The sequence below is a fragment of the Struthio camelus genome, chromosome 3, assembly GCF_040807025.1.
Source record: "Struthio camelus isolate bStrCam1 chromosome 3, bStrCam1.hap1, whole genome shotgun sequence".
Lineage (NCBI taxonomy): Eukaryota > Metazoa > Chordata > Aves > Struthioniformes > Struthionidae > Struthio > Struthio camelus.
Window position 1 is genome coordinate 106294007 of NC_090944.1, and position 15476 is coordinate 106309482.

The 15476-nt window shown below is 40.7% G+C and overlaps 1 protein-coding gene across 13 annotated transcripts in view; it reads left to right on the forward strand.

Moving 5' to 3' along the window:
• The window catches only part of DAAM2 (dishevelled associated activator of morphogenesis 2), a 233666-nt gene that overhangs the window by 145000 nt on the left and 73190 nt on the right, over positions 1-15476 (forward strand). For all 13 annotated transcript variants that reach the window (XM_009685220.2, XM_009685218.2, XM_009685225.2 and 10 more), the window contains 2 exons: positions 3591-3665; positions 11905-11999. In XM_009685220.2, coding sequence (XP_009683515.1) covers positions 3591-3665; positions 11905-11999 — 170 coding nt within the window. The remainder of the gene's footprint in view (positions 1-3590; positions 3666-11904; positions 12000-15476) is intronic.

The window sequence follows — 15476 nt, forward strand, 5'->3', positions numbered from 1 at the left end:
CAGCAGTTACATAGTTCTTACTGTGGTGAAGAATGATATGGCTCCTTATAAAGTCCGCAAGCTGACGTCTGGTTTTTAATGTAATATTTACACTATTCAAGGAGCTAAAAGAAGGCTTTGCTTTAATATACTCCTTGAGCTGACGTTTTGCTTCATACAGATGGGTAATTGTTTCCAGCTCTTGCTGCCTATGTGGCTTTGGATACTAGGACCTTCCCCACCCCGCCCCTCCTTCTGTCTCCTGGGGCAAGAAAAGGGTTTTATCATCATCAAGTTGTATTGCAGTTTTCTCTGGGGATTTTCTTTGAGGATCAAATCCTGAAGACCGTAAAATGAAAACACACAGACACACAAGCAGTACCCAGTCACCACCCCACAAAAACCAAAACGAGAATTGCTTTCCGTTTTTGGCTGATCTTCCCCACTCTGAGAGGAAACATGGTACAACAGTTGCTTACCATGGGGAACATTCACATAATCTGGGCAGTGAAATGTTTTCTCCAGGGGCTCTGATGCTACTGCTCCAGAGTATGAAAGAAATCCTAGTGCAAATTTGTGTCTTCTGTGAAAATGTTGACCAGATGACTGGCTATAAATAACATTGTGCCACCTAATGTTTAGAGGGGTTTCAATAAAAATCTGTATGTTCATCCAAAGTAAAAGTAACTTGTGCAAGAATTGTTTTTTGGGTACTTCATAATCGAAGTAGTGTGTCAGGTTTTAAGTACATAATCATATCTGGTCCAGTGAAGCATAGCATGTGTTGATAGCCATGAAATTCTGGTCTGAACAGGGACTGTGGAGGGCTCTTGAGATTAGATGGACTTACCTGCTTATTTGTCAGATTGTTTGCATCCGGGCCAAAACAGCTTCAGAAAGGGAAGGCTGCATAGAGGAATATCAGATGAAACTTTTTTTTTTTAACTTCACCAGTATCCAGGCTGAGTCTGGATTTTTATTCAGAAAAAAAGTTCGCACTTGCTCTGTTTCACTGAAACCAGTTTTCTCTCAATCCTAATCAAAAAAACAAAAACAAAAACACAAACCTTGTGCGCTTCAAGTTCAGACCAATTTGTACTGGATGGAGAACGGTCAAAAGCAGGATATACCATGGGCCTTGTCTTATTTGCTGAGCTAACCCAAGATGTGGATATACTCTAGGGGATCAGAGTCATCTCAGCCTTGATTCTGACTGTGAAATTTCACATGGTTTGGGTTCAGTGGAAGTCCTGATACTTAACATATCTATGCTAATGCTTGGCATATCTATCCTGATGCTCTTTGACTTGCATGTCTAAGTCATCTAGAAAGATGAATTATGGTATTCTAACATTTATGCTTTCTTTTTCTGAAGAATTTTAGGGAGAAAGAATATTGTAGTTTATTCTGAGATATGAAGAATGGATATAGGCAGTCCTTAATTTGTCCATATTTGTTTCTTTGCTTGGAGTTCAGAATGTGAGCAAAAGAGGTGTGGGGAACATATGTATGTATTCTATGTTCTGACCATCTTCTGGTCCCTGGTACTCCACAAACAATTATACCTGCCACTTGCACTTTTAGAATTCTATGCAGGGAAAACTTTCAGAATGGCATATCAGTACACCTTGTACTTCAGATTGGTGGCTTAACCTGGTTCACCTTTAAAATCAGGTTTCTATGTTCCCTGCAGAATGACCTTTATTTTTCTGTCTCTGGATTAGCTCCCCCTCCCTGTTGTCCTCTTTGAGGTTGATAAGATTATCTTCTAAATATAATGCTGCATTTATCAACTGCATTTTTTGATTTATTTTCCCCTCAGCAAGGTCATATTTTGACTTTTGCATAAGAGATAAGGTCTGCTGAAATCAATACAATAGTCAGCGTTGTCATTGCCACTTTATATTCTGTAGAGAAGACAGGTGTTGAAAGGTAGCGTACCAATAACACGTGATGTGGAAATTCTGGTTGGCTATTGTTAGGGAGTTGTGTATTTGTGGCCTGTGGTGACTGGCATGGATTTGGGTCTAGCAGATTGCTGCTGATTGTGACCAGAAAAGGAAAAAAAGGCAAAGCAGCAAAACTGCTCGCTTTTTTCAAGAAAAGTCACCTTGTACTTAATTGTACCATTTATTGCTATGAGGTGGGGGATGCATAGCGACTCTGAATAAAATTGGTATCTCTTACCACTTTGACAGCCTCCCATACTTTTCACAGGGTGGTAGTCTTAAAAGAGTTGTGAACTGCCTGGGATGTGTCTCTGCGGCAGTCCTTTGCTGGACAGGAACAGAACTGTTCTATTTGGTTATTATCATGGTTGGAGATAATTCTTTAGTTCACATGTTAAAAGTCCAGGTGAATGAGAGGAAGGAAAGGAAATAATCTAAGTCCTCTTTTGCTTTTAATTCTAAATGTGAAGATTTCGATTTGTATGGAATTGTTGCTATGTGAGTTGGGATGTAGTCTGAAAGGAACTTGACAGATAGCAAGGTGTTTTCTGAACGTGGTTCAGCAAGGAGCGTGTAGAGCTATTTCTCTTCTCTAAACCAAACAATTTTGGAATGGCTGAGGTACTCTTACAGAGCAATGCATTTAATATTGTTCTCTGTATCCTCCACAGATTAACTTTTCTAGTATGAGTAAACATTCATACACAGACAGCACTGGTTAGATCCATACACTCTTTATCCATCTTTGGACATCCTTAGGATGTCAGGTGGTTCGATCTCTTATCATATACTGAGAGTAACTTCAACTGAGTCTTAATACGAGTTACTTTTTACCTTATGGTGGGAGATTGGGATCCTAGAAACCGATCCCTATTTTGTCGGTGAGAAATAGGGGATACTTACAGATGTCTGTCTATAAATAAATAGACCAGCCAAGGAACCAGAAATAATTGGTTCCTGAGTAGAGATAGGTCTTTTGTTGAAAGTCAAGCTTGGTTGAGCTTAGTCTAGTGAAGAAGCTTTAAGATGAGCTGTTTGGGAGGTGGGGATGGAGGGATTAATAGAGCTCTTCTGTAATTGATAGGATGCTGTTCTGTTCCTTTGGATGTTTTGAGGTTGTGCTTAAGTTTTGTGGTTTATCACATCACAAATGAGGCAATCTTTTGACTTCTTTTCAGTTTCCTTCATTCAGTTTTTTCTCCATTGCAGATATTGAACCCTTTGAATCCCACCATCACTTGAGCAGTAGTAGGGTAATTTCTAAGATCTATCAGTATAAAACTGTAAAATGTAAACCTATTATCTGTAAATGTAAATGTATCTGTAAATCTCCTAATTGGGAATGTGGTTAGTGTGTTGAAGGGGCTGAGATTTGCCCCTCAGGCACCAAAGATAACTGTTTCCATGAAATTTTATAATTCTGTGTTTAATAACTTTGGCTGAAGGAGGTTCTTTTTCTCTCTAACACACCGTGGTGACGGTGCTAACGTTACACTTTCAGAAATGTTTGTAATAAATGCTGCAAGTCTACACACATTATATAAAAATATGTGGAGGAGTTAATGCGATAAAGAATAATGCAGTGAAGAATCTCAGATGCTTCCACAGAGGACTTCATCTAGTAAGGCTTCTTGTGTAACCTTGTTTAACTTTTTATTTCAGGAACAAGAGGATCCTAATAAGCTTGCTACCAGCTGGCCAGATTACTACATTGACCGCATCAACTCCATGGCAGCAGTAAGTTACCTTTCCTGAACAGCAGGGAAGATTTTCTACCCTAGAGAACTGGTTTTTTTAGGAAAAAGTCCCTGAAGGAGAGGAATGTTAGGCCAAGTGTTTGACTCGTTTAAAATTGGACTTGTGAAAAGAGGAGGAGTGTAGGTATTAAGAAAGCCTTATTCCGGTAGAAGAACGGATTAGATAACAATACAGGCATTTTCCAGTTTTTATTTCTGTGATTCAGAACATTGAAGGCAATCAAATTAGATTCTGGAGTGAAAGCTCAGAGTGGGAGTAATAAGATGTGATCCCATCGCTGTATTTTGGATTTTAAAAGTCAGCAATTGTTCTGTATTACAGTCCTATTTTCTTGCTTGCTGTCCCTCCCTCCTTTCCTCTGTTCTCTTTTTGAATGATATTTAAAGAAAGTTCTGAAGAACTTCTAAGATGATTTACATGCTGGCTGCAAAGCCTGTCACAGAATGTGGACCTGATCCTTAGATCTCTGTTCTTGGCACAGAACCTGAAAAGAAGGGACAAAAATGGCTTTATGCCCTTTTTGAACTCCACTAATTTTAGAACTAAGTTGACTCCTGTATGATTCAAAGCAACTTTCAACAGGCTTTAAACTGTGGTAGACCATGATGGTCTTGAAGAGATTGTCATGGTGTTGGTAGCGCACAAAGGTAGTTAAGCTGTGACCACCCCTGTTTTGGAAATTCTGAGAAGTGATAATGCAAAGCTAGCTTTCAGCAAATGTACACACTTGCATATGTGTGTTGGCTGGGCTAGACAGTCTGAAGTAGTGAGGCTTTAATGTGTCTTTTTCCAGAACTGTAGTTTTGACTACAGTGAGCTGCTTTGTAGACCAGTTTGCTGTTTGGGCTGAGCAAAGCTGAAATAATTTGTTTCTTCAAAAGGAGCTTAAGTGTAGTCTGTAAGTGAGGATATATACTGTTATATGAAATTGGTGGGGGGAAAGGAGCGCAGGTCCGCTGTTTACCCTTCAGAATAGAAGAACAAAGGGATATTTGATGAAACAGAAAAGCAGTCAGCTGAAAACTATAAAGATTTATTTTGTTGTGTGTTTTAAAATTTATTTCTAAATAATCTCCATAACACTGAGGTTGGTTTGGAGAATAATTAAAGATAAGGTAAGTGTTTATATAAGATAAAGATAAGATATCCATTTATGTAAGAGTAGATAAACAGAGAAACATAAGGCTTCAATGCCTTAGGCATCAGGCACAAGCCAATCAGAATTTTTAGGAAAGCTTCCTTTAATTTTCCTTCAGTGGCTATGTAACGTGTATCTTCCTTTGAAACATCCAGTAGAGCTGGCCGTGAGCACAAGCCTATAGATGTCTGCCTGTAGTGTCCACTAGTCAGCTTTGATATGGTAGATCTTAGGTTTTGAATTTTTGATTTTTGACACTGTCTCCTATAACATCCTCCTAGGCAAGCTCAGGAAGTGCAGGCTAGATGAGTGAACGGTGAGGTGGACTGAGAGCTGGCTGGATGGCCGAGCTCAGAGGGTTGTGGTCAGTGGCACAGTCTAGTTGGGGGTGTGTAGCTAGCGGTGTCCCCCAGGGGTCAGTCCTGGCTCCAGGCTTGTTCAATGTATTCATCGATGACCTGGAGGAAGGGACAGAGTGCACCCTCAGCAAGTTTGCAGATGGTACTAAACTGGGGGGAGTGGCTGACACATCAGAAGGCTGTGCTGCCATTCAGAGGGACCTGGGCAGGCTGGAGAGGTGGGCGGAGAGGAACTTCATGAAATTCCACAAAGGCAAGTGCAAGGTCCTGCACGTGGGGAGGAATAACGCCATGCAGCAGTACAGGCTGGAAAGCAGCTCTGTCTGCCGAGAAGGACCTGGGAGTGCTGGTGGACGACGAGTTAAGCGTGAGGCAGCAATGTGGCCTTGTGGCCAAGAAGGCCAGTGGTATGCTGGGCTGCATTAGGCAGAGTGTTGCCAGCAGGTCGAGGGAGGTGATCCTGCCCCTCTGCCTCAGCCCTGGGGAGGCCTCACCTGGAGTGCTGTGTGCACTTCTGGGCTGCCCAGTGCAAGAGAGACATGGCACTAGTGGAGAGAGTCCAGCGGAGGGCTCCAAAGATGCTGAGGGGACTGGAGCATCTCTCCTATGAAGACAGGCTGAGGGAGCTGGGCCTGTTGAGCCTGGAGAAGAGAAGACTGAGGGGGGGATCTGATCAATGTGTACAAGTATGTGAAGGGGCGGTGTCGAGAGGATGAGGCCAGTCTCTTCTCCGTGGTGCCCAGTGACAGGACAAGAGGCAACGGGCAGAAACTTAACCACAGGAAGTTCCACTTAAATCTGAGAAAAAACTTCTTTCCTGGGAGGGTGACAGAGCACTGGAGCAGGTTGCCCAGAGAGGTAGTGGAGTCTCCTTCGCTGGAGATATTCAGAACCCGTCTGGACGTGGTCCTGGACAACGTGCTCTAGAGGACCGTGCTTGAGCAGGGAGGTTGGACTAGATGATCTCCAGAGGTCCCTTCCAACCTCAACCATTCTGTGATTCTGTGATTCTCTGATAGTCAAATTTTGCCTCTGGTTATTTGTAAGCAATATCTACTCAGGGTTTTTTGGCAATTATGCAGAAGTAATGATAGAATTCAGTTCCTAGTATCTTAAATAAATAAACCTTGCCTGTTCACTTATGCTTTAATGTTTTGTTTCTGAAAGGTTTTTTGCACCTTTTATATCATGTTTATGAGCTGAAAAGTAATTTTGCCAATTATATATAATATGTTAATATTCTAATTGTAAGATTATTAATAGTATTAATAATACCTCAATGAGTGCTTAATGTATCTATATTTATGTATTTCTCTTGGTGAAATATATCTTGTTTAAAAAAAAAAAAACACCAAGATTTTGCAAGCCCTTATAACTCACTGTAAGAAGATAAAAGAAGAGCTGCTATCTGTTGTGAGTCACGAATAAGTAAAATGACCACCTTCCTTCATGCCTGATTTTCTTGGGGCAGAATGAACAGATGAAAAGAATATGGGCTGATTTTGAGAAAAGAGGTTGAGCTTTTGTGACTGGCATGGCACTGTACTTTGATTTAATCACTGAACAAATTTGCTTTAGTAGGACCACTAACAAAAAACAAGTGTGAAACCTTGCAATCTCAACCAGCCAAATACAGCTGGAAATATCTGATCCAAGACCTTTTGAACCTACCAAAAGTTTTTCCATTATTTTCAGTGGCTTTTGGATTAGTTTTTAAATGATTCTGATATAAATCTGGAGTGAATATGTAAATGCCACTATTGTAAACCTGGAGTAGTTCCATGGAATGAGACTGTATTTTGGCCTATATTTCTAATTTTAAGCACGTTTTAAGAGCACCAGTAAACACCAGCCCTAGTAATGTTGTTTGCATGCCTCAACATTCAGTAATTGATAACCTTTTCTTTGGCTTCAGGCCTTATGATTTATTCTCATGCTTGAGGTATTAAAAAGATATTTGGGGATTAATATCCCTACTCCTGATTTGCCACTTAGTTGCTCCACTTTTAGGCAGGTGATTAGACTTGATTTCACAGGACTTGTATCAGTGGAAAACTGGAGTAACCCAGCTGTGAACCATTTCTAGCACACTTTAAAAGTAATGTTTTCTTCATTATTTTTTAGACCTCTGAGATTCTTAACTTGCAAATGGTTATTTTAGATCCCTTAAAATTTCTCTCCCAAATTTAGTGGTGTGGCGTTTATTTATTTATTTATTTTTACTTATTCCAAGTAGACTTGGCTCATAAGTGGTGAAAGAAAAACACGTTTCATGTTGCTTACTGACACTGTCTGGTCTATTTCAGTTTCCATCTCTTGGGCATGAGCAGGAATAACAATATTTTAATTAGAATTACTGCAAGAAGTATTAGATTTGAAATGGTAGAAATAATTACAGAAGTGTTAGTTTAAAATGGTTTAAGTCCTGTTTTCTTAGTAAAACTTAATTGTTGCGTCTCCTGTGAGTTAACTGCATAAGAATCTTTTTATATGGAGCTTTCATAGCTGCTTCTGTATCCTTTTACTTAATTATGATGTTCTGTTTTATGTATGAGCTGGGCAAAATAGTTCTCCTTACCCACTTCTTAAATTAAAATAGCACCTTTATCTCACTGATATCATTAAGTATGTTCTGTGGATTTCAACAGGCCAAGGCCACTGTGCTCAAGGATCATTTTCTGAGATCTTCTGCAGTGTTACCCGTCATATCTGTCTCGCATAGATTATGCTTGAGAGCAATGTGGTGATTTCTGACATGTTTGACATTCCCTACTTGTAACCTTAGACCATTATGTTAGGAAGCACTCTCACAGTAGGCTTGAGGTCACAGATTCCTACTCCAGTTCAAAAAGCCATGCATTTTAGGCATGGTTCTGTTCCCACAATTGTTTCTGTCAACTGTGACTTTATAGATTTTAATAGTTTTGGTTCTAATTCTCACAAGAGTATATAGCAGTAAAATTTCAGTCTCTTTACTAACCTGTAGTGTGCAATTCCTTTGGGGGAATGTCCCCTCCTTCAAGTTGCCTGACTGAAAGGAAGATCAGTTGTTAGAGTGTCTTCCAGGCCAGTCCCTTTAAAAAAAAAAAAAAAAAAAAAAAAAAGGATGGCTGCTAATGCTATTTAATTTAGAAATAGGAGCCTCCAAATTTTCTTTGGAAATGTGCTCATAAACTCTGTCATCTGATGTCTAAATGCTATGAATAATGCTGGTGACTTGCCTGCCAACAGAGCCCTTTCCCATATCAAGGTCATTGTCATCTTCTGCTGATTCATCAGCACACAGAACTTGTCTTCATAAAAATGCAGCAGCAGCCCTGTTGATAGCACATGTAAAGAAATCTCCCTGTGCTGCTCCTCCCCTCACCACCCCAATGCTGTCTGCTTGGCAGCACAAATAAACACGGCTCTCGCTTCACAGGGGAGAGGGAGGAAAGCTTCTGACACCACTACATTGTTTTTACAAGAGTGTATTTGCACTTCCACAGAGGGATTTTCAGGTGAACAGTGGCTGCAGATCCAGCCTTTCTGGAGACCTGGGGCGGTTGAGAGCATGAGATGGGGGTCAAGAGTAATAAATACAGTGTAACCAGGCCCTTCTCCTTGAATCAGAAAGCATTTGCTCTTTGCAAAACAGCTTCATGAAAATACATTTTTCAGCAGACTCTAGCAGGTAGATAGCTCTGTCCCCCGTGTGCATTAGGTGACATCTGTGTTAAACTGCCCTTTGCTGAAAAAGTTCAATTTTTTTAATTACATTTACAATTCATAATTTATTCTTTTAGTTCAATCTTAATGTAGTTAGAGGTACTGAACACCTGAGTTTCAACTACTCTTTTCTTTGAAGAAATGTTTTGAAGGAGTATTATCAAGACAAGTCACAGGAGGCATGAAAGAAAATAGTTCTTTGTCAAATCCCAATTTTAATTTCACTTCTATTTATTTATGGATTTGAAGTAATTTCAATAGTGATACCGCTTTGTTAGTTATGATTGTAGATGAGGTCTAAAGACACAGCTTGGACTATAAAGATAAATCAGAATGCCCAGGTTACTTTTTCACTATTTATTTTGTTTCTTTCTTTTTTCTTTTCATTTGTGTGAGATTGGCAAGTGAAACTTAGTTGTTTTTATAGTCTCTTTCTGCTGCTAGTCATTTCCTTTTTTTTTGTGCTTCATGCAGTGTCTTTATGGTACTGCATTTAGCTTTCCAGGATTTTAGGGGACTGGTTAGTCATTAGGACAAGGCATGGGAGTTTACTCTGTGCTTTTAATTAAACTAAGATATTGCTGTTTAAAGTGAGCCAGGTTTTCAAAAATCATCTGTATATATATATCATCTGTTATGTATACTGCTTTTTAGAGAGTGGGTAAGGAGCTGGTAGTATTCTGCTGCTGCTTCTTAGGATGCTTCGTTAACAGATATTAGCTAGCTGCGTCCTCAGTGCAGCAGACGTTCGTCCTAGAGTGCAAGTGGTAGTTCAGGAAAGCGATTCATCAGTCAACCACGTTAATGATATCCAGCCTCAGATAATGACAGTTCCCTCCCCTCTGTTTCCCGGGGACAGTTATGTTTTCTGTAACTCTTGCAGTGAAAGCTATTTCATGTAATGTAAATGCATGACCAATCTGTCTTTAGAGAGGGCATGAGGATTTGAGTTCCTGGCCATGCACAGGAGTGAGAAATGAAGGACTCTTGGCTGCCTGCAGTTTTAGAAAAGGGGTTTTCTATAATCACTCTCTGTTGTAAAGGCAGGATTATTTGTATTTGTTTCATTTGGAAAAGGGCCTTTTTCACTCTCAACGAAATACTGTTGAGCACCTTCCTGCCATCCATTTGCTTTTCCCCCACAATGGCTCAGAGGAGAAATTAAGCCTTTGTAGGAATGGGAGCCTTTCAAAGGAGCCTTTATGGGCCAAAGGAAAGATGACCAGATGGGCCATCACCCAAGAAAATACAAATCAAGCCCCAAATCACACCCCAGGACTGCCATTGAGATTCCATAATGCCTGTTCAGGATTTCTGTTTATTTTTCAAAGAGGGGGATCATATATGGCTTGGCTTAAGCATTTCAATTTATGTTTCTGGCTGTCGGGGGATGCTGGCAAAAGATAAAACGTCATCGGCTCGTTTTCCATCAGTAGCGCTCTGTCATTCCATTAGAGCAGGAAATAGCTCGCTCCGTTACTGAGTGAATTTGACTTTAGCATGGATCAGAGAGAGGACCCCTAGAGTTAAACACATCTCCTTATGCCAGCTGTACAGCATAAGACAGCAACGGCATGTAGCCAAATGACCACCCTCAGGATCCGACATGTGTTGGCACCACATGGTTTGCAAAAGCAAGCAACGTGGGAACATTTCCAAGGGAAGTGAGGTATTGGCAGGGGGGTGGGGGGTGGTTAAAGGAAGTTCCAGCGAGAGTGAGATTTTCTTTGGTGCTTGCTAAATAGTAAAATAAAGACTTGAATATTTTGCTGTAATGAGCCATAATTGTGGGTGCTCAGATTCCACCACAGGGAGGTGTAGTATGGGAACCTTGATAGATGATATTGGTTTAATCAAAGTATTCATTTGAGAAGGAGTTCAAGTCAAGAGCTGCTTTCCAAACACCACTTATTGATATTCCCCAGATGTCGTGCCAGTGAGAGAGGTATTTATCCTCTCTCTTTCACAATTAAAGAGGCTAAGAAGACATGGCTATGACATTCCAGTGTTGAGACTTGACTTTTTAAAATGCTTAGTGTGGAAGCTGTGAGCCTGAATTGCACATGTGAAGGGCATTGAAGAATCCTACTTTACAGCACAAGGTTGTGTTGGAGCTGAGTGTATATCTGCAATCCTGATTTCCTGACATTTCAGCTTTTTTTAATTGCATTATTTGATTTTTGAGAACATCATTTTTCTGTGTAGCCTGCTCATCAAGTCTAACACAGTTCACAGTGATCCTCAGCATCTTCCGTTCCAGCTGATTTCAAGGTCTAGTTATCTCAGGCTGCATACCAGGGAGGGAAAAAGGAGAAGGTAGATCCCAATAAGAAAAATATATGAAGAGGTAGGCCCTAGTCTCTGTGCTGTGATAGACAAGGATAGAGATTTTATGATGCTCAAGCTTTTTGTAGCAAAACGTTCCTAATTAGCAAAGGCAATGTGATAGGGAGAATCAGTATCTTAGACCAGGTAATGTAACTGTAGTGGGGGAGATCAGTCAAACTTTCAGGTACATGCACTATTCTTCAGGGCACTTGAAGGCTTTCTAGTGCCTTGAAGAGAAAGCTTATATGGTTTGAAACCTGACAGACAAGTCTGTTTCCTTTCTCTCTTTTTTTTCTTTTTTAAACTTCCAGCCATATCAGTCAGTCTGATGAAAGGTATTATGTCTCCCTACAAACTTTGCCTCACATATCTGTAGATCCTCACAACAGATTACTGTACCAAATTAGACACTATTTTCTGAGGGCATCCTGGCAAGAGTGAATTTTTAGAGGGAAATCTGAGAATCTTAGTTTAGCCAGTGTGTCAAGGCAGTATGCTGCTGCCAGTCCACATGAGTAGCCTCATCTGGATTCAGTTTTGTAGCTTAGGCGCTACTTTCCTGGTGAGAGACCAGCAGGCATCTCTGCATGGAGAGATGGGATAGTTGTTGTTTATAATTTCTTGTCTGTCTGTTAACTTCCAAGTAGCCCGAGCTTTTGTAACTGTCTTCTGTTTTTCTGAACAGATGCAGACTCTGTATGCTTTTGATGAAGAAGAAACAGAAATGAAAAATAAAATAGTTGAAGACTTGAAGACAGCTCTGCGGACTCAGCCCATGAGGTAATGCTGTCCATCTTTCATCACGGTTCACTTCCTCCCCGTGGTCAAATGGGACATGGGAAAGAGTGGCAGTGACAGAAACCTCATTGTCTCACTATATGCAACGCAAACGTTCTCTGATAGTTAGACAGTCCACAGAGTCTTACAGTTCCTGTTCTGAACCTGTCCACCTGGGAGGACACACAGATGCTGAAGCATATAGCTTCAGGAAAATAAAAGACAAAGTCTGTTGTGAGAAGCCTGTGGAAGATTTGTGCAAACACAGGTAATGACTCTGGAGATCAGACTTTTAGACCTTATCCCTCTGAACCTCCCACATAATTTGTTTCATGATGAGCAAAATATCAGCCTCAGCGCTGAACTTTGATTTCAGGCCTTCCCTTATCTTCAGTAATGTGAACTGTTTGATACAAAGCAGCTAATCCATCTGACATCACCTGGTTTGGCATTCTTCCTGCCTTATGTGTAAGTGCCATATAGAGAAATGTTAAGAGACTATTGTATATTGTGTCATTTGAAGGTAAGGTCATCTTTATTTTTCTGGGAACAATGCTCTGAGCGATGCAAACTAACTAGCATAGAAACCTTTTGCATTTAACACTTAAAAGAGCACCTCGCAGAAACCATAACCATAGTTGATATGGTCTCAGGAAACACCCAGTCAAAAAGATTCTAGATGTCTTTATGTTAAGCCCAAAGTAGGCAAATGTGTTTGCATCCACGCCGTGCTGAAGTCATAGCTTCAGAGGACTTCAGTAATGCACAATCATGCACGTTTTCTGAAAAGAAGTAAAAAATAAAGCATAAAATTACCTCAAAAGAATTTGAATTCCAGTTAGGTGGAGTTGAGGTGAAGGTATTTCTGGGAGTTCTTGCAGAGCTAAGTGCTTGATTTTGCTCAGCTCCTCCCTTTATGAAGTTTTAATAAGTTTCTTGTGGGCAGGAACATAAGAATACGGGCTTGATTAAGATCAAAGTCTGTGTGTTCAGTGAACTCACACCCAAATCAATCTTAATTGCAAGGACTAGAGCGCCAAACAGAAGTCACTGGGGCAAGTACTTTAAATGGATATACTTCTGTAGATGGATGTTCTCGGAAAAACTAGCATGAATGTGTGTGCTTGCATGCATGGGTGCATGTGTATGTGTGTGTTTAGTTTCCTCGGAAGCATCAAGTATTAGTCCGCATGAAAGGTAATATGCAGTCCTTGGTTTTATTAACTGTATTTACTGCAAGGACTTGAGTCCTTGTAATTCCAACAGAATGCTATTGCATGTCTCTCTGCACTGAGAAACTTTCACTCAAAGCTAATGAAAAGAAATGGGACACTATAAGAAAGCACTTGGGGAACGAGACCTGCTTTGCAAATGTCCTCGCTTCCTGCAGTCAAGTCTCCTGTATTGTACAAAGACGGATGTGAGGGAGACTGAGGATGCTCTAGGAAGCTAAAGTGCTGAAACATCTCCTTTCTGCAATCAGTAAGCAAATATGGAGAGGCGGTTATCGTGGTCCTTCCCTTCCTGTGTGGTGGCTTAGTGAATGTTGAGGTACTGAGCGAGCGCTAAGTGATAATAAGAAAGACAAAAGATGATTACTTAAAATTCAGTGTTTTGCCTCCCATTGTAAAGGTCTGTAAGAGAGCACACAGCCAGTTTCTGAAGCTCAGCTGAAGCATAACTATTCATCAAGCTGTGGTAACTTTAGCGTGTGGGTTGGGTGGTGCTTTTAACATGGAAGTGAAGAAACAGTGACCTATGTTGAGAAGCAGCCTGAGGGAACAAATGACAGTTTGATACTGTTTGTCACTGTCCTAAAGCAGAGAACACAATCAAATGCAACTGGTCTTTACGTTAGAATGCAAGCTGAAACAACTGCCAAACTCCCAACTCTCTGATGGGTTTTAAGCCAAAGACCTGTACTGTTGACATATGATGTAGCAACTCATTTACACTAATGTGGAGCTGGTTTGATGCTTTCTGTATGAAAGCGGTAGTTTTCTCTAATCATTGAGCATAACCATAGCAGCAAGGCACCGCTGCTGTGTCCTGCTGAAGGATATTTTTGTGGCCGCCATTGGTTGTTCTGCTCTCTCATTTTCAATAGGACAGCCTGACCTCCTTTTTAAGGGCAAGCCAAAAGAGGGAAAGAGGAGAGAGAACTGTCTTTAGCCAAAGCTCTGCAGGGTTTTCCAGACCTATGTTACTTCTGCTGGGTCCCCTTGACAACAGGCTGTTGCTTCATCTGTTTATAATAACCCTAACAAGCTTCAGTACAAGCATCTCTGAGCTGCCCCATAAAGTGTTCTCTTCTAAATCGCTGGCGATGGTTTAGGGCTTTTTAAAAATAGTTAAGCCAAGCCAAATTTTGAGTTAAGTCCTGTGTCTCAACTAATTTCCAGCGACTCAATTCGTTAGCTGCCAAATGGGCTGCATGCCAATGCGTGATCAGCAAGCCAATTTCTTCTTGATGGAAAGGTTGCAGTAGAGGGGCCCTCAGCTCCATCAAATTCCTCTCATAAGCAGTACTATACCCAGGCCTTCAAAATACTAGTCTTCCTAGTCTTGAATTTGGACATCAAATCCTATTTTCCTTGCTACTTCTGTTCATCAGACATCTGATGAAAATAATGAAAACCTAATTTCACCTAGGGTGGGCTGACTGGAATCTGTTTATGCTGACAGGGTACACAGGGGCTCTGATAGCTTCCTAATAGGCACCTCCGCTTGAATGCTCTTATCCAGAGGAGTCAAAAGGAGACGAATGCGCATCTCTGGCTCTGCGTTTTATTGTAGTGAAGAACTGGGTTTCTTTTACTAGAAAATGGAGAGTAATGATACCAGTCTGTGCCTCTATTCCAAACAAGTTCTAACAGCAACACAAGCTGAAACAGATCTTCCCAAAGTCATGTTCTTTTCTCCTCTAGAGAAAAGGTGATGGAAAACATAGAAGCATCTCTGGGCGACTAGCTGGCCCACTCTGAACAAGTGCATTTTGTTCTGGTATTTAGGAGCTGCCCTGACATAATAAAGCCAGGTTATGTCCCAGCATGCTGGAGCAAACTCAAGAGAACAGAAAAAAAACACATCTGCATCTAGTAAAGAAACAGATTTCCTTTTAGGTTTGTAAAAACTTATGACTATAAACAGGTGTGATGACAAACTGATGGACAGAAGCAGTGAGAGGAGAGCTTTTCTTTTGGTATCTCAGTGCCCAAAAATGGAGGTTCAGAAGCACAGTGAAAGTAAAAACTAGCAAGAGACAGGAAAAATTAATTTTCTGGAACCACAGAAGAGCCTGTCTGCTTTAATTCTTGGAGGACAGACAAATGTACCTTCTTTAGTCTGAATCAATTAAACCATCAGTGCTAATTCCCTTTACTGTCTACTTTTCTCCTTCTGTTTTACCCAGATTTACCTTCCATTACTGTTGTTTGGTTTAGCCTTCTTGCATTCCTGTGCATGCTGGAGATTATCATT